Source organism: Acomys russatus, chromosome 17 (genome assembly GCF_903995435.1).
Source record: "Acomys russatus chromosome 17, mAcoRus1.1, whole genome shotgun sequence".
NCBI classification, from domain to species: domain Eukaryota; kingdom Metazoa; phylum Chordata; class Mammalia; order Rodentia; family Muridae; genus Acomys; species Acomys russatus.
In genome coordinates, this window is record NC_067153.1 from 41958360 (window position 1) to 41979965 (window position 21606).

Sequence of the window (21606 nt, forward strand, 5' to 3'; positions counted from 1 at the left end):
CTCAGTTGCCGGTGCCCTTCAGCCTTGAGTATGGCCACCTCTGTGCCCTCTTCCCTGTCGGAGCTGTCCACTCAGTTGGGAACTTGACCACTACTGCCTCCCCTTGGGTAGGGTTCCCTTCCTGTTTGGGAAGACGTGCTTGTCCCTCCCATGTAGGCATTTGTTGTCTCCAAATGCACTTGTTGACCTGGAGCCAGGGCTGCCACCTCAGACAGAGGTCTTTCAGAGGAGCCCTGTGACCTAGTTGCTGTAGTCCAAGAGAGGGCTCTGCCAGGCTATCTCAGAGCCAGGGAAACTTCAGTGTCTCAGTGGAGTGGCTGTGTCAGCAGAGGGCACCTGTGTCCTGGGACCAGGGTTGCCAGATCTTGCCCATTTTTTCAGAAGAAACCCAGAATCCAGTTCTCATACAGGCATAATTTGTAAATGGTGACATCAAATTTGAGTTTGTCACAGTGGGCTACGCTTGTCCTAGGCTTTTCAGTGTGCAAGGTGGAGGGCATGTTCCTACTGACCACCGGTCCCTTATCTGCTGGCGGCTGCACAGTAGGCATGTTTATTCTGTGGCAAGAACACACAGGTCATGTGTTCTGTTAGAATTATGGGGCTTCCAGCAAGTGTAGGAACAGGGAAATGACACACTGCTGGTGAAGGCCAGGCTGGCCAGTGTTGGCAGCCTGAAGGAAGGACACTGATGTGCAGTCAATCAGCCGGGGACCAGGTGGGGACCAGGGCTGCTTTCCTTGTCAGGTGTCCCTTGAGTGGAACTGTGGCACCTGCCAGGCCCTTTCACTGTGGATCTCTCCGTTTATGTTTCTTCCCTTAGTCTCTGTTTGGGGACAGCCCTGAAGGTGACCTTTAGCCCTGAGTGGCCATCTCTGCAGTAACTACTTGGATGGAGTATCTTGGTGAACTTGAGTTTTCACACCATAGTCCTGAATGTTAGCAGTGGCTGCAGGCTGCTCAGGAACCTTGTGTCCCCTTTCCCCTGGAAATCTGCGAACAGCAGTTAGAACCCATCTGTGTCAGATGGCTTCTGATTCTGTACAAATAAGCAACTGCCTTGTGGGAAACAAGGTGGCACATGTCATGACCCAGTTAAATGTGTTTATTGGCCAGTTAATCATTGTGGTTAAACATTTGCCCAAGGATACAAGAAGGCAAAATGGAGATCTCAAGATACAGGAGGGAAAGAATCGTGTTCACTCTCAGGGTTAGAAAAGCCAAGGACAGAGCACCTGGAGGCCATCTGTGGCTGGAGGAGAGACAGAGAGAGGAGAGTGCCCTTGGGGTGCACAGCCAAGCTGGTGAGCCTGGGCGTCTCTGGTATGTCTGGGGCTTTTTTCCCCTAGAGAAAGTTTCAACTCCCTGGCTGTGACAGTAGCTCAGAGACACCAGTGAGGCCTCTGCATCCTTGGGCAGTGTCTAGGACACTGTCTTGTGCCCCAGGACAGTGCCATGCCATGATCTGGCATGGCCCCTGTGGGTGGGCAGGCCTGAAGACAACACTTCTTGGCAGAGTGAAGGGCTTTGGTGGTCTTGCTGGGCAGGCCGGCCCTTGTCGTGGGCTAAGTGGTGGCGAGGGCCTTCTCCAGCACCTCACTCCTCCTGCGGTCAATGTCCTCCATTTCCCGTAGTTTCTGTAAAGAGCCACCGGGAAGAGCTGCTGTCACAGCAGGATGAGATGCTTGCTAACTATCCTAGGACAGGTTGGGGACCCCTCCCATTGGACTACTTTTTGGCTTGGGTGGGCTCCGACCTGGGAGATTTCAGCCAGGATGATTCCCCGGTATTGCTTGCCCTGTCCCAGAGTCTCCATGGCAGCCAAGAATTCCTTCCTGTCTTGGATTTCCTGCACCACTGCACAGAGGGGGAAGGACCATCAGTGCCCAGGGCAGTGGGAGTGCACGAAGTCTGAGGGAGACTGGGGGAGGGGAAGGTCTGTATCAAGTCCTGCTCTCTTGTCAGCCCCATCAGATCTACACACACATACACACACACACACACACACACACACACACACACACACGCACGCACGCGCGCACACGCTCACATTCTTCAAACCGGTCTAGCTCAGGAGCTGGGTCCTCTTGCTGCACACTGGGAGCCTTTTTCCGTTTCTCTGTGTCTTTCCCAGTGGCAAAGATATTTTGGAGTCTTCGTTTCTCCTTCTCCAGATCTCCTGTGGGGTCCAGAAGCGGTCTCCTTAAGGTGCAGAGCAGGCCCTGTTCCTGTGTTTCTATAGGCTGGGCACACTGCAGGGTGTCTAGGTTGTGAGAGGTGAGTTTCTGCAGTCCCAGCACTTCCCCTGGCTGTTCCTGAGCAGGACGCTCGGCAGGCTAGCATTTGAAACAACCAAGAGTGGCCTGTGTCTGCCTGCGGCCTGCGTGGAGGGAACTGTGGGGATGCCAGGGCGACTGGGCCAAAAGCAATGTTAGAGGCTGGGAGGAGGGGCTCCGGGGTGTAGGCACAAGTGCAGAGGAGATGGGCTTGAGGGAGCAGGAGGACAGCCACGTGTCCCTCTGAGGTTAGGAAAACTGCTTCCCTCCTCCGCAACCTTGAGTGGTGCTGTCTGTCCCAGGCTGCTATGATCCCAGACAACAGAAGAGAGCCCCAAGCCCACCACTTACTGGTGGCCCGAGGCTTGAATTGCTCACGGCTATATGCTCCATTGGCTTGACACATGCTGGCAGGCCGGAGGTGAGAGTGGGCAGCCAGGATGGGAGGCAGGTAGATGGCTGTGGTCGACTTCTTAGGAGGAGAGCCCCTCTGGCTGGATGTCGGGTTGCACTGCAGAGGCAGAGGGGCCCCTCCTGGCAACAGAAAGGTCAAAGAAGAAGCACCTGTTCAGCTTTCTTTTCAAAGAAGAATGGTGACTGCCAGTGAGAAGCCAAACAGTGTGGACAGTCTCCAGGCCCCTCGGAGCCTGCTCCTTTGCAAGCTATAGTAACAATTAGATGGCTGCTTTTTATTCTTGATGTTTCTACAACACATCCAAGGATGTTTGGTTTGGTATGTACAGATACGGTTCTTAAACACTGGATCATATCATATGGTCAATAACAGACCCTTTTCACTTAACAATGTGTCACGGCCAACCGTCCACAAAAACACATTTATAGCCAGGTGTGGTGGCGCACGCCTTTAATCCCAGCACTTAGGGAGGCAGAGGTTGGCAGATCTTTGTAAGTATGAGGCCAGCCTGGACAGCCAAGGCTACACAGAGAAACCCTGTCTCAAAAAACAAAACGAAACAAAAATTTACATGTAATTTATTTTTTATAGCTATGTACTAGTTGTTAGAATGATTGTGTTATTTATTCAGCTAGTCTAGTTCTGGACATTCAGGTTGTCTCTGAGTTTTTTGTTTCCTTTTTGTTGTTTGGATTTTTACTACTTCCGACAATGCTGCAATAAACATTCTTATACACTGAGGCTTCAGCATGGTGCTTTCTTTCTTTTTTAAAAGATGTAATGTGTTCTACCTATATATACACCTGCAGGGAGGAAGAGGGCATCCCCTCACATAAATGGTGGTGAGCCACCATGTGATTGCTGGAAATTGAACTCAGGACCTCTAGAGGAGCAGTCACTGCCCTTTACCTCTGAACCATCATCGAACCATCTCTCCGGCCTGTTTCTTCTTTTGTTTTGTTTTTTTTAGTGTGTGTGTGTGTGTATGTATGTATGTACAGATTTGCACAACCTATGGAGATCAGTTCACTCCGTCCACATGCTTTGCAGGGATTGAGCTCAGGTTGTTAACCTTGTAGCAAGTACTGGGCAGTAGTGGCACAACCTGTAATCCCAGCACTTGGGGAGGCAGAGGCAGGCTGATCTCTGTGAGTTCAAGGCCAGCCTGGTCTACAAAGTGAGTCCAGGACAGTCAAGGCTATACAATAACAAAAACCAAACAAACAAAAAACCAAAACTTGGTAGCAAGTGCCTTTCTCTGTTTAACCATCTCGCCAGCCAGTGTTGGTTTTGTTTTGTTTTGTTTTGTTTAAGGCTGGGTCTCTCTGCAGGCTGACCACCCAACTCCCTGTGGAGCTAAAGATGACTTTGAACTTTTGATCTTCCTGCCTCTTATGTTCCAAGTGCGTGGGTTACAGCTATTTGTGTGCCACTACGCCTGGTCTGTGTGGCACTGGGGATGCATTCGAGGGCTTTGTACGTAAGAGGCTAGGGCTTTTGTATTAACAGACGGTTTCAGTGAGAACAGTAAAGAGCAGTGAGCCAGCGCTGCAGTTCTATTCAGGAAGAATGTTCCAGCTAGAGGCAAGAACGGTGGAGGTGCTGAGGTGGTGTGTGTTCAGCACCTCTCATGTGGTAGAAGTTAGAGATCAGAACTTCTGGAAGCTTCTGGAAAGATGCTCTTATTCTGCAAGGTAGGAAGCCATTGAGGGGTTTGGAGAGGACTTGCCCTTTTTGGTTGCTGTTCAAAGTCTCATTCATGGCCAAGGTTAGGGCAAGGAAAGCAGCTATTCAGATGACTTGCAGCATTGGTGGGGACCTGGGTGGGGTGGTGGCAGAGGAGACAAGTGATGAGGGTCAGGATGTAGCTTACAGGACTGTTGACAGGATTCTGTGGTCTCCGGGCAGGGGTGGGTGGGGGGTGGGGACACATTAAGGAAGATCAAGGATGACTGAAGTCTCTGTTCTGCGAGCTTGCAAGGATGACTCAGCCATTGGCTCTTACCTGACTTCCCCTTCACAGACCTGAGAAGATGCCATTTTTCTTAGCAATCCCACGCCTCAGGTCTACCTCTTCTGCTCAGTGGAAGAATTGGGGGCTTTCAGGTGATTGAGGAGGGCTTGCTGCTTGAACCAAACTCAAAAACAGTTGTAGGATTTTTGGCTTGCTGGTTTGTTTTTGGTTTGGTGTATTTGGTCTTTTGAGGCTGGGTTTCTCTGACAACAGTAGGTCTTTTTTTTTTTTTTTTTTTTTTTTTTTTTTTTTTTTTGGTTTTTTCGAGACAGGGTTTCTCTGTGTAGCCTTGGCCATCCTGGACTCACTTTGTAGACCAGGCTGGCCTCAAACTCACAGCGATCCGCCTGCCTCTGCCTCCCGAGTGCTGGGATTAAAGGCGTGCGCCACCACGCCCGGCTCAACAGTAGGTCTTAGTTAAGGAGAGGTAGAGAGTGAATTCCCAGGCAAGCTATGAAGCTTTTTTTTTTTTTTTTTTTTTTTTTTAAAAAAGTCGTATAGCCTTGACTGTCCTGGACTTACTTTGTAGACCACACTGGCCTTGAACTCACAGCGATCCGCCTGCCTCTGCCTCCCGAGGGCTGGGATTAAAGCCATTGCCATGATGCTTTGAGGGAGATTTTGGTTTTATTTTCTGTGTGCTTGGTGGCCACAGGCAGATCCCTGAGTTTGAGGCCAACTTGATCTACAGTGCAAGTTTTAGTACTAGATAGAGACACCCTGTCTTGAAAAACAAAACTTCGCCGGACGGTGGTGGCGTACACCTTTAATCCAGGCACTCGGGAGGCAGAGGCAGGTGGATCCCTGTGAGTTCGAGGCCAGCCTGATCTACAATGGGAGTCCAGGAAAGCCAGGGCTACACAGAGAAACCCTGTCTCGAAAAACCAAAAAAGAAAAAGAAAAACAAAACTTATTTTATTTTTAGTTATATGTCTGTGTATGCATCATACACACACGCATGCACGCACGCACGCACGCACGCACACACACGCACGCACGCGCGCACGCACGCACACACACATGTACGCACACACACGCACACACACACACACACGCACGTACACACACACACACACACGCCTACGTGTCCGGAACATGAGTGCAGTGCCCACTGAGGCCACGTGGGATGGCTGTGGAGCTGGAGCTGCAGTTGACTGTGAGTCAACTCCCATGAGAGCTGAGAACTGAACTCAGGTTCTCTACCTGCTCTTAACCACTAAGCCATCTCTCCAGCCTGCATCACTCTCCCCAACCCTTTTGTTGCTTTTGGCTTTCTGTTGTTGTTGTTGTTGAAACAAGGTTTCACTGCCCTGGCTGTCCTGGAACTCACTCTGTAGACCAGCCTGGCCTCAAATTCAGAGATCTGCCTCCCTCTGCCTCCAGAGTGATGGGATTAAAGGCGTGCACCACCGTCCCAGCTGCCCAACTCTTTTTAAGAGGACAAGATCTCACTTGGAACTTGCTGCATAAACCAGGCTGCCATTGAACTTTTGGTGATCCTCCTACCTCTGTCCCCTGAGAGCTGGGGTTAGAGGTGTGTATCGTCGTGTCTGGCTTCATCTCTGTCCTTTAAAATGAACTCTTCCTTCATGTGGAGGAGCATTCAACATCTGCTGCCAGTGGGGACGCACGCCTTTAATATCAGCACTTGGGAGGCAGAGGCAGGCAGATCTCTGTGAGTTCCAGGCCAGCGTAGTCTACAGAGTGAGTTCTAGACAGCCCAGGCTACACAGAGAACCCTGTCTCAAAAATCCAAGATAAATTAAAATAAAATAAATGTATCTCTGGTTCCCCTGTGCAGAAAGTCTCTAGAGTGACTGTCCTTACTTTTCATGGTGTCCATGAGGTGGCGTTGCTGGAAGTTAGTCAGGTTGGACTCCTTCATCATCACTGCAAAATAATGCAACTGTGTGAGGCCTCCTGAGCTACAGCAGACATCTCATCCGCATCTTGCCCTGTAGCACTGCCTTCCCTGTTTTCCACTAAGCACTCCTGTCCTTCTGTCCTACTTCAGCTTTTTTCCCCTAGAGCACATATCTCTTGAGGTTTTCTTTACTAATTCATTTAGTCAGCCATATATATATATATATATATATATATATATATATATATATAAATAAATAAAAAGGTCTCATTATGCAGCGTTACGCAGCAGCATATCCTGAAATGTGGCATGCAGATCAGGCAGATCAGGCAGGCCTCAAACTCAGAGATTCACCCACCTCTTCCACAGAGTGCTGGAATTAAAGACATGATCCATTATATGACTTTTTTTTCTTAAGATTTTATGTTTGTGTGTGTGTGTGTGTGTGTGTGTGTGTGTGTGTGTATGTGCACGCGTGCACCTGAGTGTATTTGGGTGCCTGTGGAGGCCAGAAAAAGGCACTGAATCCCAGGAAACTAGAGTTACAGGTTGTTTGGAGACAAGTGACATGGTTGTAGGGAATTGAACTTGGGCCCTCCAGAATAGCAGCGAGTGCTCTTAACTTCTGAGTTCTCTCTCCAGTCCTTACTTTGTTTTATTTTGAAGACAGGGTCTTATGATATTATCCAGGCTAGCCATTTTTGGGCTCAGGCAATTCTCCCAAGTAGCAACCTTGCACACCACTGTATCTGCCTAAAACACACACACACACACACAGTTGGGTTTTTTTGTGTTTGTGTGAGTGGCTGACATAGATGCTGGGGACTGAACTCAAGTGTTCTTGAAGAGCAGTACATGTTTCTAACCACTGAGTCATCTCTTCATCTGTAACACACACACACACACTCTCTCTCTCTCTCTCTCTCTCTCATTCTCTCTTGTCTGTGGTATGGACTGAAAGCCTGGCTTCATATGTACCTATTACATACGCTATCGCTGAGCTACACCCCAACTCTGTAACTTTTCTTTGTCGATTTTTCTTGTTAACCTCCTGTACTGTTAGCATTACGAAAGCAAGAATTGTCTTTTGCAACCCCCCCCCCCGCCCCCAACACTTTATTCCTAGCACCTAGAACAATACCCAGATAATATATTAGGCTTTTAGTTGTTGAATGGATGAGTGCACACACGTTCATTCTTGTAGCAGTCTGGAGTTCCAGTTCTGAGCAGAGAAGGCACTTTCTTTGCCTGGTGGCATTCGACATTTAGAAGGTGATAGCTGGGAAACTAAACACCTATAAGGGTATATCGTGCTAAGCCCGGTGAAGGGAATTGAGTTTGGTACTGCGAGGGTCCTACTGTGGTGGGGGGAAGAGAGGCTTCATAGAAAGTGCAATGTGGGGGCTGGAGAGATGGCTCAGAGGTTAAGGGCACTGACTGCTCCTCCAGCGGTCCTGAGTTCAATCCCAGCAACCATATGGTGGCTCACAACCATCTGACACTTGGTGCCCTCTTCTGGCCTGCAGGTGTACATGCAGGTAGAGCACTGAATACATAATAATAAATAAATAAAACTTAAAAAAAGAAAAAAGTGCAATGTAAGCCGGGCGTGGTGGCGCACGCCTTTAATCCCAGAACTCGAGAGGCAGAGGCAGGCGGATCGCTGTGAGTTCGAGGCCAGCCTGGTCTACAAAGTGAGTCCAGGAGAGCCAAGGCTATACAGAGAAATCTTGTTTCGGAAAACCAAAAAAAAAAAAAAAAAAAAAAAAAAAAAAAGAAGGTGCAATGTAAATTATTGAGCTAACCACTCCAAAATTTTTCATTCTTTGGCCTTTGATCCTGGTCCCAAACCTTTCTGAATCCCACGCTCTTAAGAGAAAACAGCACCATTCCTGTCGTTGGGTCCTCTAACGCACTGACCTCTGAGGAGCTCACAGGTTCCCGGGGTGTAAGCGGCCTGCTTACGGCAGCGCTGGAACCCGGTTCCTTTGGTCACTGAGTCCACCCTCTCCTTTGAAGCCATGGGAGGGCCCTAGGAGGGAGAGAAGCAATGACCAGCCCCAGTCTCGCATCGCAGTCCCGACCTCTCATCGCGAGCACCCTGGGAATGTGAGAAGCTGGTGCCCGATCAGTACTCGGCTCCGGACAGTGCAGAGACCACAGTCCCCATCGTGACGGTCCAGGGAGAGAGAAGCGCTCACCCTAAGCAGTGACCCGGGCGTGCGACGCCTTTCTTACGGAAATCTTCAGGGGAGCCAGAATGTCAGCGCCCACACCAAGCGTACCTGGTTACCATGGTAACTACCAATACACACCCACACATGCGCATTAGGTTCTCGCTGGCGACTGCTTCCCGGAAGTGATTGCTCCTGGGTCACAGCGCAGGCGCAGACTACGCGTAGTGCTGTTGGAGTTTCACGCGTGTTGTTTGCTACTTTCCGCTCCGGACCGGCCAGAGCGGCGAGGGCATCATGTCAGACAACGAGGACAAGTGAGCGCGGGCCTCAGAGGGGAGGGGAGGAGGTCGTAGTGCGAGCTGAGCTCTTGGCGCACAGGCTAGCCCAGGTCTGTGGGTCGAAGTCTTCATAACTTCCTACCTCGCGGAGCAATGGGAGCCGGTGTAGCCTCTACCCTCCGACGGCCCCCTTTCTGGAAGGGAATGCCGGTGGTGACGCGTGTGTAGTCTTGGAAGTAGGGAAGAAAAAGCAATCCGACGAATGGCCTGGAAGGCTGAAAGCAGGCGCGGGCTTGGATAGTAGCAGAGATGGGCAGAAGTGGGGCTGAACTGTGGAGAACGCAGTTTTATGGTGTTTGAGGCAAGTTCTCATTCTGAAACCCAGGCTGGCTTAGGTTAAGACTGCCTCTGAGTTAGCCACAGTGCTCTGCTTCAGCCTCCCAAGTGTTGGTATATCTGGCATGAGCCACCAGACCCGGCTGGATTATGTGTACACACACACACACACACAAATTATATATGTATTGTGTGTGTGTGTGTGCGCGCGCGCGCGTGCCACCATGCCTGACCTTTTCTTTTTTAAGATTTATTTATAATGCCGGGTGTAGTGGCACACACGCCTTTAATCCTAGCACTCGGGAGGCAGAGGCAGGCAGATGTCTGTGAGTTCGAGGCCAGCTTGGTCTACAAAGTGAGTTCAGGACAGCCAAGGCTACATAGAGAAACCCTGTCTTGAAGAACCAAAAGAAAAAAAAAGAAAGAAAAGATTTTATTATGTATACAGTATTCTGCCTGCATGTACACCTATTTGCCAGAAGAGGGCACTACATCTCATTATAGAATTATAAATGGTTATGAGCCACCATGTGGTTGTTGGGACTTGAACTCAGGACCTCTGGAAGAGCAGCCAGCACTCTTAACCTCTGAGCCATCTCTCCAGCCTCCTATGGACATATTTTTATTTAATTTATTTGGCGACCAAATCTTATAGTATGCCAGGTAGTTCGAACTTAGAGATCCCTCTACCTCTGCCTTCCAAATGATGGGAGTAAAGCGTGAGCCGCCATGTCTGGCTTCTGGCATACAGGCACACACATATGAGAGAAAAACGAGATCTCAACTATGTGGCCCTGGCTGTCCTGGAACTCACTATGTAGGCCAGGCTAGCCTCAAACTCATAGAAATCCACCTGCTTCTACCTCTGAAACACAGGGATTTACAGATAGAGCCAAAAGGATTTCCTGCTGGGCTGCATGTGTTAGGTCAAAAGGGAAGAAAAACTGTGGAGTCCTAATATAGAGATAGCAGTCAGAACTCAAGAGGCTGGGTGTGGAGGCGCACACCTGTCATCCCAGCACTTGGGAGGCTGAGGCAGGAGGATGTCAGTCTATGCTACATGGCGAGTTTCAGGCCAGAATGAGTTACATAGTGTACAGAGTGAGACTGTCTCGCAGACAAACAAAATACAGGCACAAATACAATAAAAGCAGAGGTAGGAGTGTCAACCAGGGCAGTGAGTGCCAGTAGAGATGGCTGGTGAGTGACTAGGGAAAAGACTAGAGCCCAGAAAAGGCTGGAAAACAGCCCCACTCCCCTACCCGCAGAGTGGGAAACAGAGAGGAGCCTGGTTGCTGGCCGATAAAGGAAGGATAAGAGTTGGAAGGGTATAGCACGGTAATGTCAGTGAAAGCCGGTTGCACGCCTGTGATCCCAGCACATGGGAGGCAGAGGCAGAAGGATCTCTATGAGTTCGAGCCCAGCCTGGTTGTCTGCAGGGCACGTTCTAAGACAGCTAGGGCTACACAGAGAAACTGTGTCTTGCGGGGGAAAAGATAATCAGTGAACAGGAGCAGGGTGGCTTTGGAGCTTGGAGGAGAACGTCTATGGAGGTGAGACTATGACAGCAGGAAAAGGAGGTCAGAGACAGTGAGTTTGGGCAGCTCCTTCACCATAGGAGGCTGATGAGCTGGATCAGTGGCTGAGATGTTCGCTGTTTAAGCCTGACCACCCATGTTTGATCTTGGAGCCCCGAGAAGGAGGAGAGAGCAGGAGAGGTTGTCCCGGTGGTATATGTGGGCCTGCACGCACACACACATCACGCACACATTATTTTGGCCATGAGGATGACAATTCACTAATTCACTTTGGCCTTACTTCTCCCACCATAAGGGAGCATGGAATTAGGCCATAGCAGGAAGGGAAAGAACTATTCTTCCTTTTTAAAGAGGGGGTAGGTGCTAATGTGTTGGTGCTGAGAATTGAAATGCTGGGGGATCTATCTCATTCATGCTGTGTAGACACTCTCCTCCTGAGTTACACCTCTATCCCTGAAGTAAACACTTGTGTTTGTTTTTTGGGTGGGAGCTTGGGGGAGGTTGTGTTTATTCTTGAGACAGACTCTCACTGTGTAGCCCAGGCTGGGCTCAGACTCCAGAATCTCTTACGTCACTCTTCAAATGCTAGGAGTAGAGGAGTGTACCTTCACACTGACCAATTTACATTTTTCTCCTTATGATAGGGCTAAAACTGTGTTTATGACAGAGGGATGGCTCAGTGACTATCAGCACATGCTGACAGTCCAGGGAACGAAAACGTAGTTCCCAGCACCGTGAGGAACAACTCCAGCGTCAGAGGATTTCACACCCTCTGATGGCTTCCCTAGGCACTTGCATGCTCATGTGTACACTCACATTCACACACTTAAACACATAGATAAAATAAACCTTAAAAAAAAAAACCCCAAATTCCCAGACCAGACTTGTGCGTGTTCACATACTGACTGAAGTAGTTCATAGAAAGAGAAACAGTGGTGAACGAGCCCTGGAAAAATTTGGGGACATATGGGACAAGATTGGAGGCATAAAGTGACGCCAGAGTTTCATTCCTTCATTGAGATTTCCCCGTCCCTCGTACGTCACAGTGGAGATGGCGAGCTGTGTCTCTGGTTCTGGCAGGTGATGCTCTAACTACCAGTTTCTTCCGGTTTAGTTTCGATGGCGATGACTTTGATGATGTGGAGGAGGACGAAGGACTAGATGACTTGGAAAATGCCGAGGAGGTCAGTAGCCAGCCAGCCTCAGCCTTCTGCACCGCCACCTAGATGCCACCTAGATGGCGGCGGCATGGGTGGCGGTCACCAAAGATTTGCTGTCCCGTTTCCAGGAACTTGTCTCCCACAGAGTCACTCTTGGCCTTTGTCTAATCACCTCAACTAGATCTTGGGATTATTGTGTCTTAATATGTATGTTTTGTTGTTGTTGTTGTTTATTTGTTTCTTTTTGAGACTTGTTCTCAGTTTATAGCCCGGAATTTACTACTGAAGCCAGGTTGGTCTGTAGCTCACAGAAATCAGCCTTTCTCTGCCACCTAAGTGCTAGGATTAAAGGTATGGGCACAGGTAGAAGTAATTCTGGTCCGTTTTATTTACTACTGTATCCCAAACACTTATAATACTGTTTGACATGTAGTATACACTCGGCAAACAATTACTTTTTATTTAACAATTTTTTGTGTGTGCAAGTGCACATGTGTTGCATGTCTGTGTGCACTTAACTATTTTTTTCTTTTCCTTTTCCTTTTTTCTCTTCTTTTTTTAAAAAATTTTTTGTTTGTGGGTTTTCTTTGTTTTTTTTGCTTGTTTGGTTTTTTTTGTTGTTGTTGTTTTGTTTTTTTAGACAGAGTCTCTCTGTGTTATCCTTGCCTGTCCTGGACTGCTTTGTAGACCAGGCTGGCTATAAACTCACAGCAATCTGCCTGCCTCTGCCTCCTGAGTGCTGGGATTAAATTAAAGGCATGTGCCACCACCGCCAGATGTCCACCTTATTTTTCCAGATATCATCTCTGCCCTTGGGGCTCACTGCTTCAGCTGGGTTGTCAGCCAGCCCCAGAAATCCTTAGTCACTACCAGCTAGTTCTGTGGCTACGGGCACACACTGTTATACACTCAGACCTTTGCACGGAGACTAAAGATCCAACTCTACGCCCTGCAGTGTGGACAGCAAGCACTTCACTCTCTGAGAGAAACCCTAACCTTAACTCTTGGTTTCAGAATCGTGTAAACTCTCACCACAGGCTGCGCCTTCCTGGCGGCCGCCATTGCTCTGTGCCTCTGTTTTCTTCTCTAGGTGGCTCTGCTACCAGAAGCTCTTTGCTTTGTAGCTCAGCATTTGTGGTAGTGTTTGACCAGATAGTAATAACTGTGTGTGTGTGTGTGTGTGTGTGTGTGTGTGTGTGTGTGTGTGTGTGTGTGTCGCGGGGGTGGCACCCAGGGCCTTGTGTGTAGTATGGTTATGACTCCTCCTTTACCCTGACTGTTGTAGTCACTTAGCCTGTTGACTCAGTTGCCATATAAAAGATCAGGTGTTGGTGCCAAGCTTCGGCTTCAGGGTTGCTCATCGCTTACAGGGCCAGCCTTTTGAGCAAACAGCTGGCTCTAGAGTTCTGAATACAGTCCTCTTTACTGCTGGATTGGAGATTTTGGTCAGGTTGGCTGACTCTTTAAGGGACCTCAGTCCCTGTCGTGCCTGTTTGTAAGGATTAAGGATTGCATAGGGTGCTAGTGGGTAGTCACTGCTGGTGGTGATGGCACATGTCATTGTCATTATCTTTCTGCCTCTCTGTTTCTTGGTATCCAGGAGGGACAGGAGAATGTTGAGATTCTCCCATCTGGTGAGCGACCGCAGGCCAACCAGAAGCGCATCACCACTCCTTACATGACCAAGTATGAGCGCGCCCGAGTGCTGGGCACCCGGGCTCTCCAGATCGCGTAAGTGTCGCCCCTCTGCTGTCTTCTCTGTCAGCTCTGCCACAGTGAGCCCATGCTGGTATGGCAGGCATTGTGCTGGGTTTATGGAGCCAGATAACTACACAGAAAGTGACAGTAAAAACCCTGCTCAGGCCTGGGCCACAGACCTATAATTAAAGACACTCAGGAGACAGAAACAGGAGGATCGTGGGTTCAAAGGCCTACCTCAACTATGAAATGAGTTCAAGGCTAGGCTGGGCAACTAGCAAGACCCTGCCTCAAGATTACAAGTGAAAAGAGGTTTGGCAGTGTAGCTCAGTGGTAGAGTTCTGCCTAGCATATGTAATTACTTTTTTTTATTAAAAAAAAAATAACAAGAGTATAGGCTGACAGGACTGTATCCCCTGAAGGTGGCTCCACCTTTATTCAGATAATTCCAGGCAGCTGGTGAAGCAAACTGAGGGTGAGTTCAGGGAAGGCGATGGCAGCTCCTTCAGGCTTGTGCTATTTCTTGATGTGAGGGAGACGGGCTGGCCTGGCAAAGTAAGCAAGGCCTTCCACTTGGGAAAGCTTGAGAGCAGTGGCGGCTTCCGGGGTCTAGGAAATGAGCAGCATTTTCTTTTTTCCCAGATTTGCACGGTAGGCGGGAGGGCCCCAAGCACCCAGTGATTGCTGTAATCTCGAAGGAGGCAGTTAGTGGAACTCTGCTGAGAAACTGCTCGGCTTCTGACATGCTGGATGGGAAATGGTGGCTGCTGCAGGGTAGACTAGGGAGACTAGAGAAAGCAAACCACAGCAGACGGAGTGTTCTGCCACAGGGTGTGGGGGGCCTGCCTGCGTGCTGGGGAGGCACAGTGCTGTGTGCGTCCCCTCCTACAGGTGTACACAGGCCTGGCTTATGGTGACTGCCGTGTCTGCCTTGCTAGAGGGTTTTTTATGTGTGGGCAAGGTTGTCCTCAGTCATTCCGTAGCTATGTGCCTTCCTCCAGCACGCTTGTACTTCTGCCTCCTTTGAGTAAAGCTGGAGCCACCTGCAGGGGATACGGTCCTGTCAGCCTGTACTCTGTAGTGGCCCTCACTGGCTCCAAGTGTCCATTTAGATTAATTAAAAAACTGGCACACACCTTTAATCCCAGCACTCAGGAGGCAGAGGCAGGCGGATCACTGTGAGTTTGAGGCCAGCCTGGTCTACAAAGTGAGTCCAGGACAGCCCAGGCTACACAGTGAAACCTTGTCTCGAAAAACCAAAAAATGAAAATAAAAAAAGGCCCTGTGAGCTAGTGCATGCCTTTAACCCCAATACTCAGGAGGCAGAGGTATGTGGATGTCTCTGACTTCAAGGCCATCCTGGTCTACATAAAAAAATTCCAGGTCAGCCTTGGCTACACAGTGAGACACCAACTCAAAACAATAACAAAATCTTTCACAACCATCACCACAACAGAGCACCCAAACAAATGGAGAACAAAGCTCCCCACTCCCATCCCCAAAGACTAGGCACATCTTAGGTGCTCAGGGGCCAGTCTGAGGCTCACAGTTAGGACAGGGATGGCATAGGCACAGGACATTTCCAGTTGGCTGAGTGTTCTGGGAGGCATGGCCCCGTGGCAGGGCTCCTTCATAGTCTGTTCAGATCCAGCAGTGCTCACCACTGCCATGTGCTGCTGACCTGAGAGGATGCACAGGAGAATAAAGATGTCACCCTCACCCAACCCCCAGCTCCCCAGGTGTCTTCTGATGAGAGCTGGACCAGCATACAGAGAGCCTGAAGTCAAGGCAGCTGTGGATCGCTGTGAGTTCAAGGCCAGCCTGGTCTACAAAGTGAGTCTAGGCCAGCCAGAACTTCACAGAGAGACCCAGTCTCAAAAAGTCAAACAAACAAACCAAAACAACAGCAGAAAAAAACAAAGGGGACAGAAAGGCAGGCTGCTGCAGGGAGAGGCTAGAACCCAGAGACAGATGAAGGGCAGTGGATTTGCTTGTATTCCTGGTGCTGAAAACTATGGGCGGGTGCAGCTTAGTGGCCCACAAAGACGTTGCTGAAAGGGCCCAGCAAGGTACCTTAGCTGGTATATGTGCCTGCCACCAGTCCCGAGGGCAGGAGCTCATGTGATGGAAGGAGAGAACTGACCCTTCTCTGCCATGGTATGCTTGTGAGTGCACACGCACAGACTGGACCGCGTGATATAGAGTCTGAGGAAGTGGATCATAGGTTAAGGGTGCTTGTTGCTTGTCTCAGGGACCTAACACCCTCTTCTGGCCTCCATGGACACACACACACACACACACACACACACACACACACACACACACACACACACAGCATAGCTATATAAACACAAAAGCATGCAAGTGAAAATAAAAGTAAAATTTCCCCCCAGAGCTGAGGACTGAAACCAGGGCCTTGTACTTGCTAGGCAAGCGCTCTACCACTGAGCTAAATCCCCAACCCCAAAAGTAAATTTTTAACTCTTCACACACAAAATAAATACAATACATTTTTGTTTTAAAGGAATGGAGAGGCATTAAGGGTACATACTGTTCTTTAGGGCAACTGAGTCATAGCAACCTGTAACTTCAGCCCCAGGTGATCAGACACATCTGACCTCCACGGACACTTTCACTCCTGCACATACCCCAACACAGACACACAAATACAAGTTTTTTTTTTAAGCTTGAGAAATAAAATTAGTAAAAGATGTCAGTAGACCCTACAGGGACAGGCTCAAATTGACATGTGTCTGATGAGCCACTGGAGCACTCATAGGGCGTGAGGCATCCAGACAACCCCAGTGTAAGCCAATCCAACGGAGGGCTCCGACCTAGTCTAGGCATTAGTGCTGCGTCCCCTGAGGCGTCCCATGCCCACTGTGCACTCAGCACTGGGCTTTGCCTCTGCTTAGGTACCCATTAAAGTGCCTTCTTAGATAGCTCTTGGTTAGGTTTAGCCTGTTGCGCTAGCACCACCTGGTGGCTGATGTTGCACACATCTTCCTAACTGGGTGGACGACATGTTTATTGGTAGTGGCTGCAGCACAAGAGTCACTCCAAAGCCTGCACTTGCACGTTTGTGGGGCACTGATGAACAAATGCCCTTCCTTTGCTCCTGTTATGTCTGGAGAGAGAGAGAGTGGGCCCAGGCCGATCAGGGTTGCATACAGCAGGCATTTCTTTTGTTTTCTTGGTGTTAGGGACTAAACCCAGGGCCTTACATGTTCTATTCCTGTGCTACACCCCAAGTTTTGGGGACATTTTGTTATTCAGGAAATGCATTTGGTTTTTGCCCTTGGGAAAATTTCAGGCTTTTAGGAATAGCAGAGACCAGAATATTTAGTCATAAACTGGTAAGTGTTGCTCCCCAAAGTCACCCGGCCAGCTCTGAAAGTTCTCAGACCCCTTCGTGGCTGGAGAGACAGATCAGCAATTAACAGCACTTGGTGCTCTTGCCGGGTTTCCTTACCACCATTCCCACCGTGTACACGGTGGCTCACAGCCACCTGTCCCTCCAGTTCCAAGTATCCAATGGCCTTCAGAGGCGTGGGCCTACATGCAAGCGAAGCGCCCATACACATAAAATAATTAAAACCTTAAAAGAGAAGTCTGTCCTGATGGTCTGGAGAAGGCATGGACCCTTGTAGTGGACCATGTGTGGTCCTGGGCCACTAGACACTTTGGTCCTCTGTACAGTGCCTTCGATGCCAAGAAAGGCATATATAAACTCGCCGGGGGCACTGAAGACGGTGATTTTCTGTGTGGGGACATCTGAACCTCTCTCTGGTGTGTCGAGAGAAGGAGAAATGTTCCACAGTTTGTTCAGGTACCTGAGCTGTTTTCAGGTTCCTGGCTTAGTTAGTTCCTCACAGTTCTGGAGGTTCAAGAACAGCCTCAAGCTGTGTGTTATAACATGGCAGAGAGTCACATGATGGGACCGAGCGACTCTTCTGGCTTGGATTTCTCTTCCTCTTATAAAGCCACTTAGGGGCTGGAGAGTGGCTCAGTGGTTAAGAGCACTGGCTGCTCTTCTAAAGGACCCGGGCTTAATTCCCAGCACCCACACAATTGTCTATAATCCTAGTTCCAGTGGATCTGACACCCTCACACAGACACACATGGAGTCAGAACACCAATGTATATAAAATATATACATACATACATACATACTTTTTTAAAAAACCACTTAGGCCATCGTGGTGGTCATGCCATCATGACTTCCCAAGGGCTCCTCTTCTCCCAGTACTGTCATCATCTTAATTTGTGGGAAACTTAAGAACCATAACACGCCAGGTGTGGTGGCCCAAGCCTTTAATCCCACCACTCGGGAGACAGAGGCAGGTGGATCACTGAGTTTGAGGCCAGCCTGGTCTACAAAGCGAGTCCAGTACAGCCAAGGCTACACAGAGAGACCCTGTCTCAAAAAACAAACAAACAAACAAACAAAACCATAACACGGGCAGACATACATGTTTGTTATGGCTTGAATGAAGGGGCCAGGCTGGAGAGTGTGACCCTCCTGGGGGTGTTGCTGTGAGGGGCTTGTGGTTTAGATTGGGGTGGTAAGAATGAAGGGGGGGGCCTCTCTGATGAGCGTTACGTTTAGATGACTTGGGACACATAGCACAGTGGTTAGGAACAGATCTTGGCTCTGCCACTCCGCCTGCATGACCTTGGCAGGTTACTCAGTGTCCTCACTAGTAAAATGAATGTCAAAGTAGGACTCCCCCAAGTGAAGTAGACAACGTAAAGGCAGATAACAGTGAGTGGCATGTCCTCATGTCCCCAGTGAGGCAGCAAATGTCTTCTTCATTTGTAAATGAGGCTGTTGGGATAGGAGAGAAATTCAGTGACTTGTCCTTGGAGGCCCAGTTCAAATCCAGTGTGCTGGCCTTTCATCTACTCAGGGCAGCTCCCTGTAGACTACTGCCCCACACCTGCCTGCCCAGGTGACCTTGCTAGCTGAGGATCAGGACAGCAGATCTGCCTTCTGAGCCTTGTCTGCAACCCCTCTGTCCCTGCAGGATGTGTGCCCCGGTGATGGTGGAGCTAGAAGGGGAGACAGACCCTTTGCTCATCGCCATGAAGGAGCTCAAGTAAGACAGTGCTTCCTCCTCCAGAGCCCGGCAGGCCTCTGTCTGGCCTCTGTCGGGGGAAGTTGGTCGTTGATCCTGTAGATCTTTGGCTCCTTTGTCAACCCCGTGGGAGGCGAGGGAGGGTGTTGGTGTGACACGTGCTTCTACCTGTTCTGTGCAGCAGAGCCAGGGCGCCAGCCCCCCTCATGTCCCATGCCTTCTCCCCAACAGGGCCCGAAAGATCCCCATCATCATCCGTCGTTACCTGCCAGATGGAAGCTATGAAGACTGGGGCGTGGACGAGCTCATCATCACTGACTGAGCAGAGCCATCGGACTGCCTGGGCGCTGTTTCTCTGCCTGTTTTATACATGTAAATAATAAACTTCACCCTTCCCAACCCCTCTGCCTCTAATGTCTGTAGTGCCACCACCTGCTGCTTCCTTGTCTCTGCACTGCTGCAGGGAACAGGCTCACAGCAAGGTGGCCCTGTGACTGCCAGCTCTTTCTAAAGCACCAGGGCCCTTGGCCCCGTGGGTCCTCCCCATCCCTCTTTCTATCTCCCCATGAACCAGAGCAAAAGCTGCTGCAGGGGAGACACCTCAGCTGCCTTCTCAGCAGACAGATAAGTCTTTGTGCCCAGGGAGCTGGTTGCCACGGAAACCCCCAATTTCCTTTCCAGTGGGGACTGGCTGCAGGGGCTTCTCCCTTCTCAGGAGTATCACAGAGCAGGTCTCATCAAGCCAGCCATTGTTCCTAGGGACCTGCCTCGAGCTCTTATCGAGGGACTCAGATCCCCTTTCAGGAGCGGTGCTTTAGCAGGAAGTGTGGGGGTACAGTGATTCCCCCACTGTCCCTAGGCAGAGCCCTGTTCAGCAAGTCAGCAACTGGAGCAAGAACCAAGCACCTTTTCAGCCCTGTCCCCACTGTCGCAGGCCAGTTCCACTCAGTGCCCTCCATGGCCCACCTCTCTGGTCTGCTCCTCAGATCTGCGCTGGTGTGATGATCTCTTGGGTTCTGTGTGAGCTAGAGTCCCTCTGCTGCCTCATGTGTCATTGAGCTCTCTGTGCATCCCACCTCCCGCCCTGGCAAGCCCCTTGCACATCGTGAGGCAGAGAGATGCGTGTGGAGCCCAGGATGGTGGGGCATACCTATAGTCCTGGCACTGGAGGTGGAGGCAGGAAGCTTGTGCAGTGAAGTCAGGGTCAGCCTGGGCCAAATGAGACCTTGTCTTAAGAATTGTTTTTGGAAAAGAAGGCAGCTGTGGACAGTGGCAAAGATAGAAAGAAGAAGGGCTTCTGAGTGGCCCAGCCTGACCTCTGGTCCGCTGACACTCTAAGGAGGCATGGCACTCCACATGGGACTGAGCACCCTGGTCAGGCTGGGAATGTTGAGTGGGGTGCTTGCTACTCTGGATAAGGGTTAATTCTGGGAGTCGTAGACTTTGCACCCCTGCCACCCTCCTCCAAGCCTTTGGAAGCCTTTAATCAAGTTGGGTGCTGAAATTTCAGCTCTGAAATGCCGCCTTTGTGCTGGCATCCAGGCAGCCGCCCCAGAGCGCGGGGGTCACTTTCTCGGCCCCATTTCTCTAAATGGTGCCTTTGTTCCCTGCTGGGCTGCTCAGTATCAGATGTGATTAAAGGGAGATGAAGCTTGGGGGGGGGGTTTAACCCTTAGGGGATAGGGTACAAGGAGCTGGGAAAAGAGGGCATTTTCCTCTCCCCTCGATGCTCTTGGGCAGCCCCTCATTCAGCTGGCCAGGTATGGGTATGTCTCCCATGGAGTTTGCTGTCACTTGCCAACTTTGTAAGATCTCCCATCTCCTTAGTTTATGGTCATCTTGTCAGTCATTTAAAGCACCTGACTTCGGAGCTGCTTCTGTGCTGGAGCACATCCAAACCTGTGTCCAAGTGTACAGTCCCCTGGTGTTGGCACCAACAGCCATTATATAGCCAATCTCATGAGGTGGCAGGGCCCTCTCTTGGTAAAAGCCCTCCATTCTGCCAACTCTGTCTACAGTCCCCCTCCCTTGGAGCAGGAGCACTGCCTAGACTGAGGTGGACAAACATCAGAGAAGGTTGGTATAGGTCATTTTATGTCTGACAGTGCTGGTATCATACATGGGAGCCTGTAGCCAGAAGTGTGTTAAAGAGACAGTATTGCAGCCGGGTGTGGTGGCGCACACCTTTAATCCCAGCACTCGGGAGGCAGAGGCAGGTGGATCCCTGTGAGTTTGAGGCCAGCCTGGTTTACAATGCAAGTCCATGATAGCCAAGGCTACACAGTGAAACCCTGTCTCAAACAAACAAACAAACCCAAGTATTGCAGCAGGGCGTGGTGGCACATGCCTGTAATCCCACTACTGGGGAGGTAGAGGCAGGTGGATTACTATGAATTTGAGGAAAGGCCAGTCTGGTCTACAAAGCTAGTCCAGGACAGCCAGAGAAACACAGAGAAATCCTGTCTTGAAAAAGAAAAAAACAAAACAAAACAAAACAACCTAAAAAGAGTCAGTATGGCCAAGTCAAAAAAAGTTTTTTATGGTTTCTGGTCTAGTAGGTCTAGGTTTTACCCAGGCAACTGGCAGTCTCCTGCCACCTGTGATGGGTGGGTGAAGGATGTAGTCCATGTGTGAGGAAGAGCGCTGATGTAGAGGGGCACTTGGCATATGCAGGGCCCTACCCCTTTCATTTCAGTCTGTATTAGTGACCTCAGTGAAGATAACTCAAAAACATAAGTGCATCTACCTGGACCTAGTTCAGGGAGAGCTAGG

At 49.9% G+C, this 21606-nt stretch overlaps 2 protein-coding genes across 4 annotated transcripts; one reads left to right on the plus strand and one right to left on the minus strand.

The window, feature by feature from the left end:
• Positions 1–569: 569 nt before the first annotated feature.
• On the minus strand, positions 570–8871 carry C17H22orf23 (chromosome 17 C22orf23 homolog). 2 transcript variants are annotated; one of them, XM_051159955.1, is made up of 7 exons: positions 8771–8871; positions 8490–8601; positions 6533–6595; positions 2628–2810; positions 2051–2179; positions 1757–1857; positions 570–1637 (listed from the first exon to the last, which is right to left on the minus strand). In XM_051159955.1, exons 2-7 carry the CDS (start codon positions 8590–8592, stop codon positions 1566–1568), a joined length of 651 nt encoding a protein of 216 aa, XP_051015912.1. In that variant the 5' UTR covers positions 8593–8601; positions 8771–8871; the 3' UTR covers positions 570–1565. The 2 variants fall into 2 exon arrangements, with proteins under 2 accessions (XP_051015912.1, XP_051015911.1); XM_051159954.1 differs by having other exon boundaries at positions 570–1857.
• Positions 8872–8984: 113 nt separating this feature from the next.
• On the plus strand, positions 8985–19261 carry Polr2f (RNA polymerase II, I and III subunit F). Of its 2 annotated transcripts, XM_051159957.1 has the most exons (5): positions 8985–9060; positions 12013–12082; positions 13659–13789; positions 18784–18855; positions 19066–19259. In XM_051159957.1, the coding sequence occupies exons 1-5, from the start codon at positions 9041–9043 to the stop codon at positions 19154–19156; spliced, it is 384 nt and encodes a 127-aa protein (XP_051015914.1). In that variant the 5' UTR covers positions 8985–9040; the 3' UTR covers positions 19157–19259. The 2 variants fall into 2 exon arrangements, with proteins under 2 accessions (XP_051015914.1, XP_051015915.1); XM_051159958.1 differs by lacking the exon at positions 18784–18855 and having other exon boundaries at positions 19066–19261.
• The last annotated feature ends 2345 nt before the right edge of the window (positions 19262–21606 follow it).

Bases quoted from the DNA above. Each gene is read 5' to 3' on its own strand.
- C17H22orf23 (XM_051159954.1), bottom strand. From the start codon at position 8,592: ATGGCTTCAAAGGAGAGGGTGGACTCAGTGACCAAAGGAACCGGGTTC. The intron at 2,811-6,532 runs GTAAGGACAGTC...TTCTGTTGCCAG, and splicing joins CCTCATGGACACCATGAAAA to GAGGGGCCCCTCTGCCTCTG. The intron at 1,858-2,050 runs GTGAGCGTGTGC...CCCTCTGTGCAG, and splicing joins GCTAGACCGGTTTGAAGAAT to TGGTGCAGGAAATCCAAGAC.
- Polr2f (XM_051159957.1), top strand. From the start codon at position 9,041: ATGTCAGACAACGAGGACAA. The intron at 9,061-12,012 runs GTGAGCGCGGGC...CTTCCGGTTTAG, and splicing joins ATGTCAGACAACGAGGACAA to TTTCGATGGCGATGACTTTG. The intron at 12,083-13,658 runs GTCAGTAGCCAG...CTTGGTATCCAG, and splicing joins ACTTGGAAAATGCCGAGGAG to GAGGGACAGGAGAATGTTGA.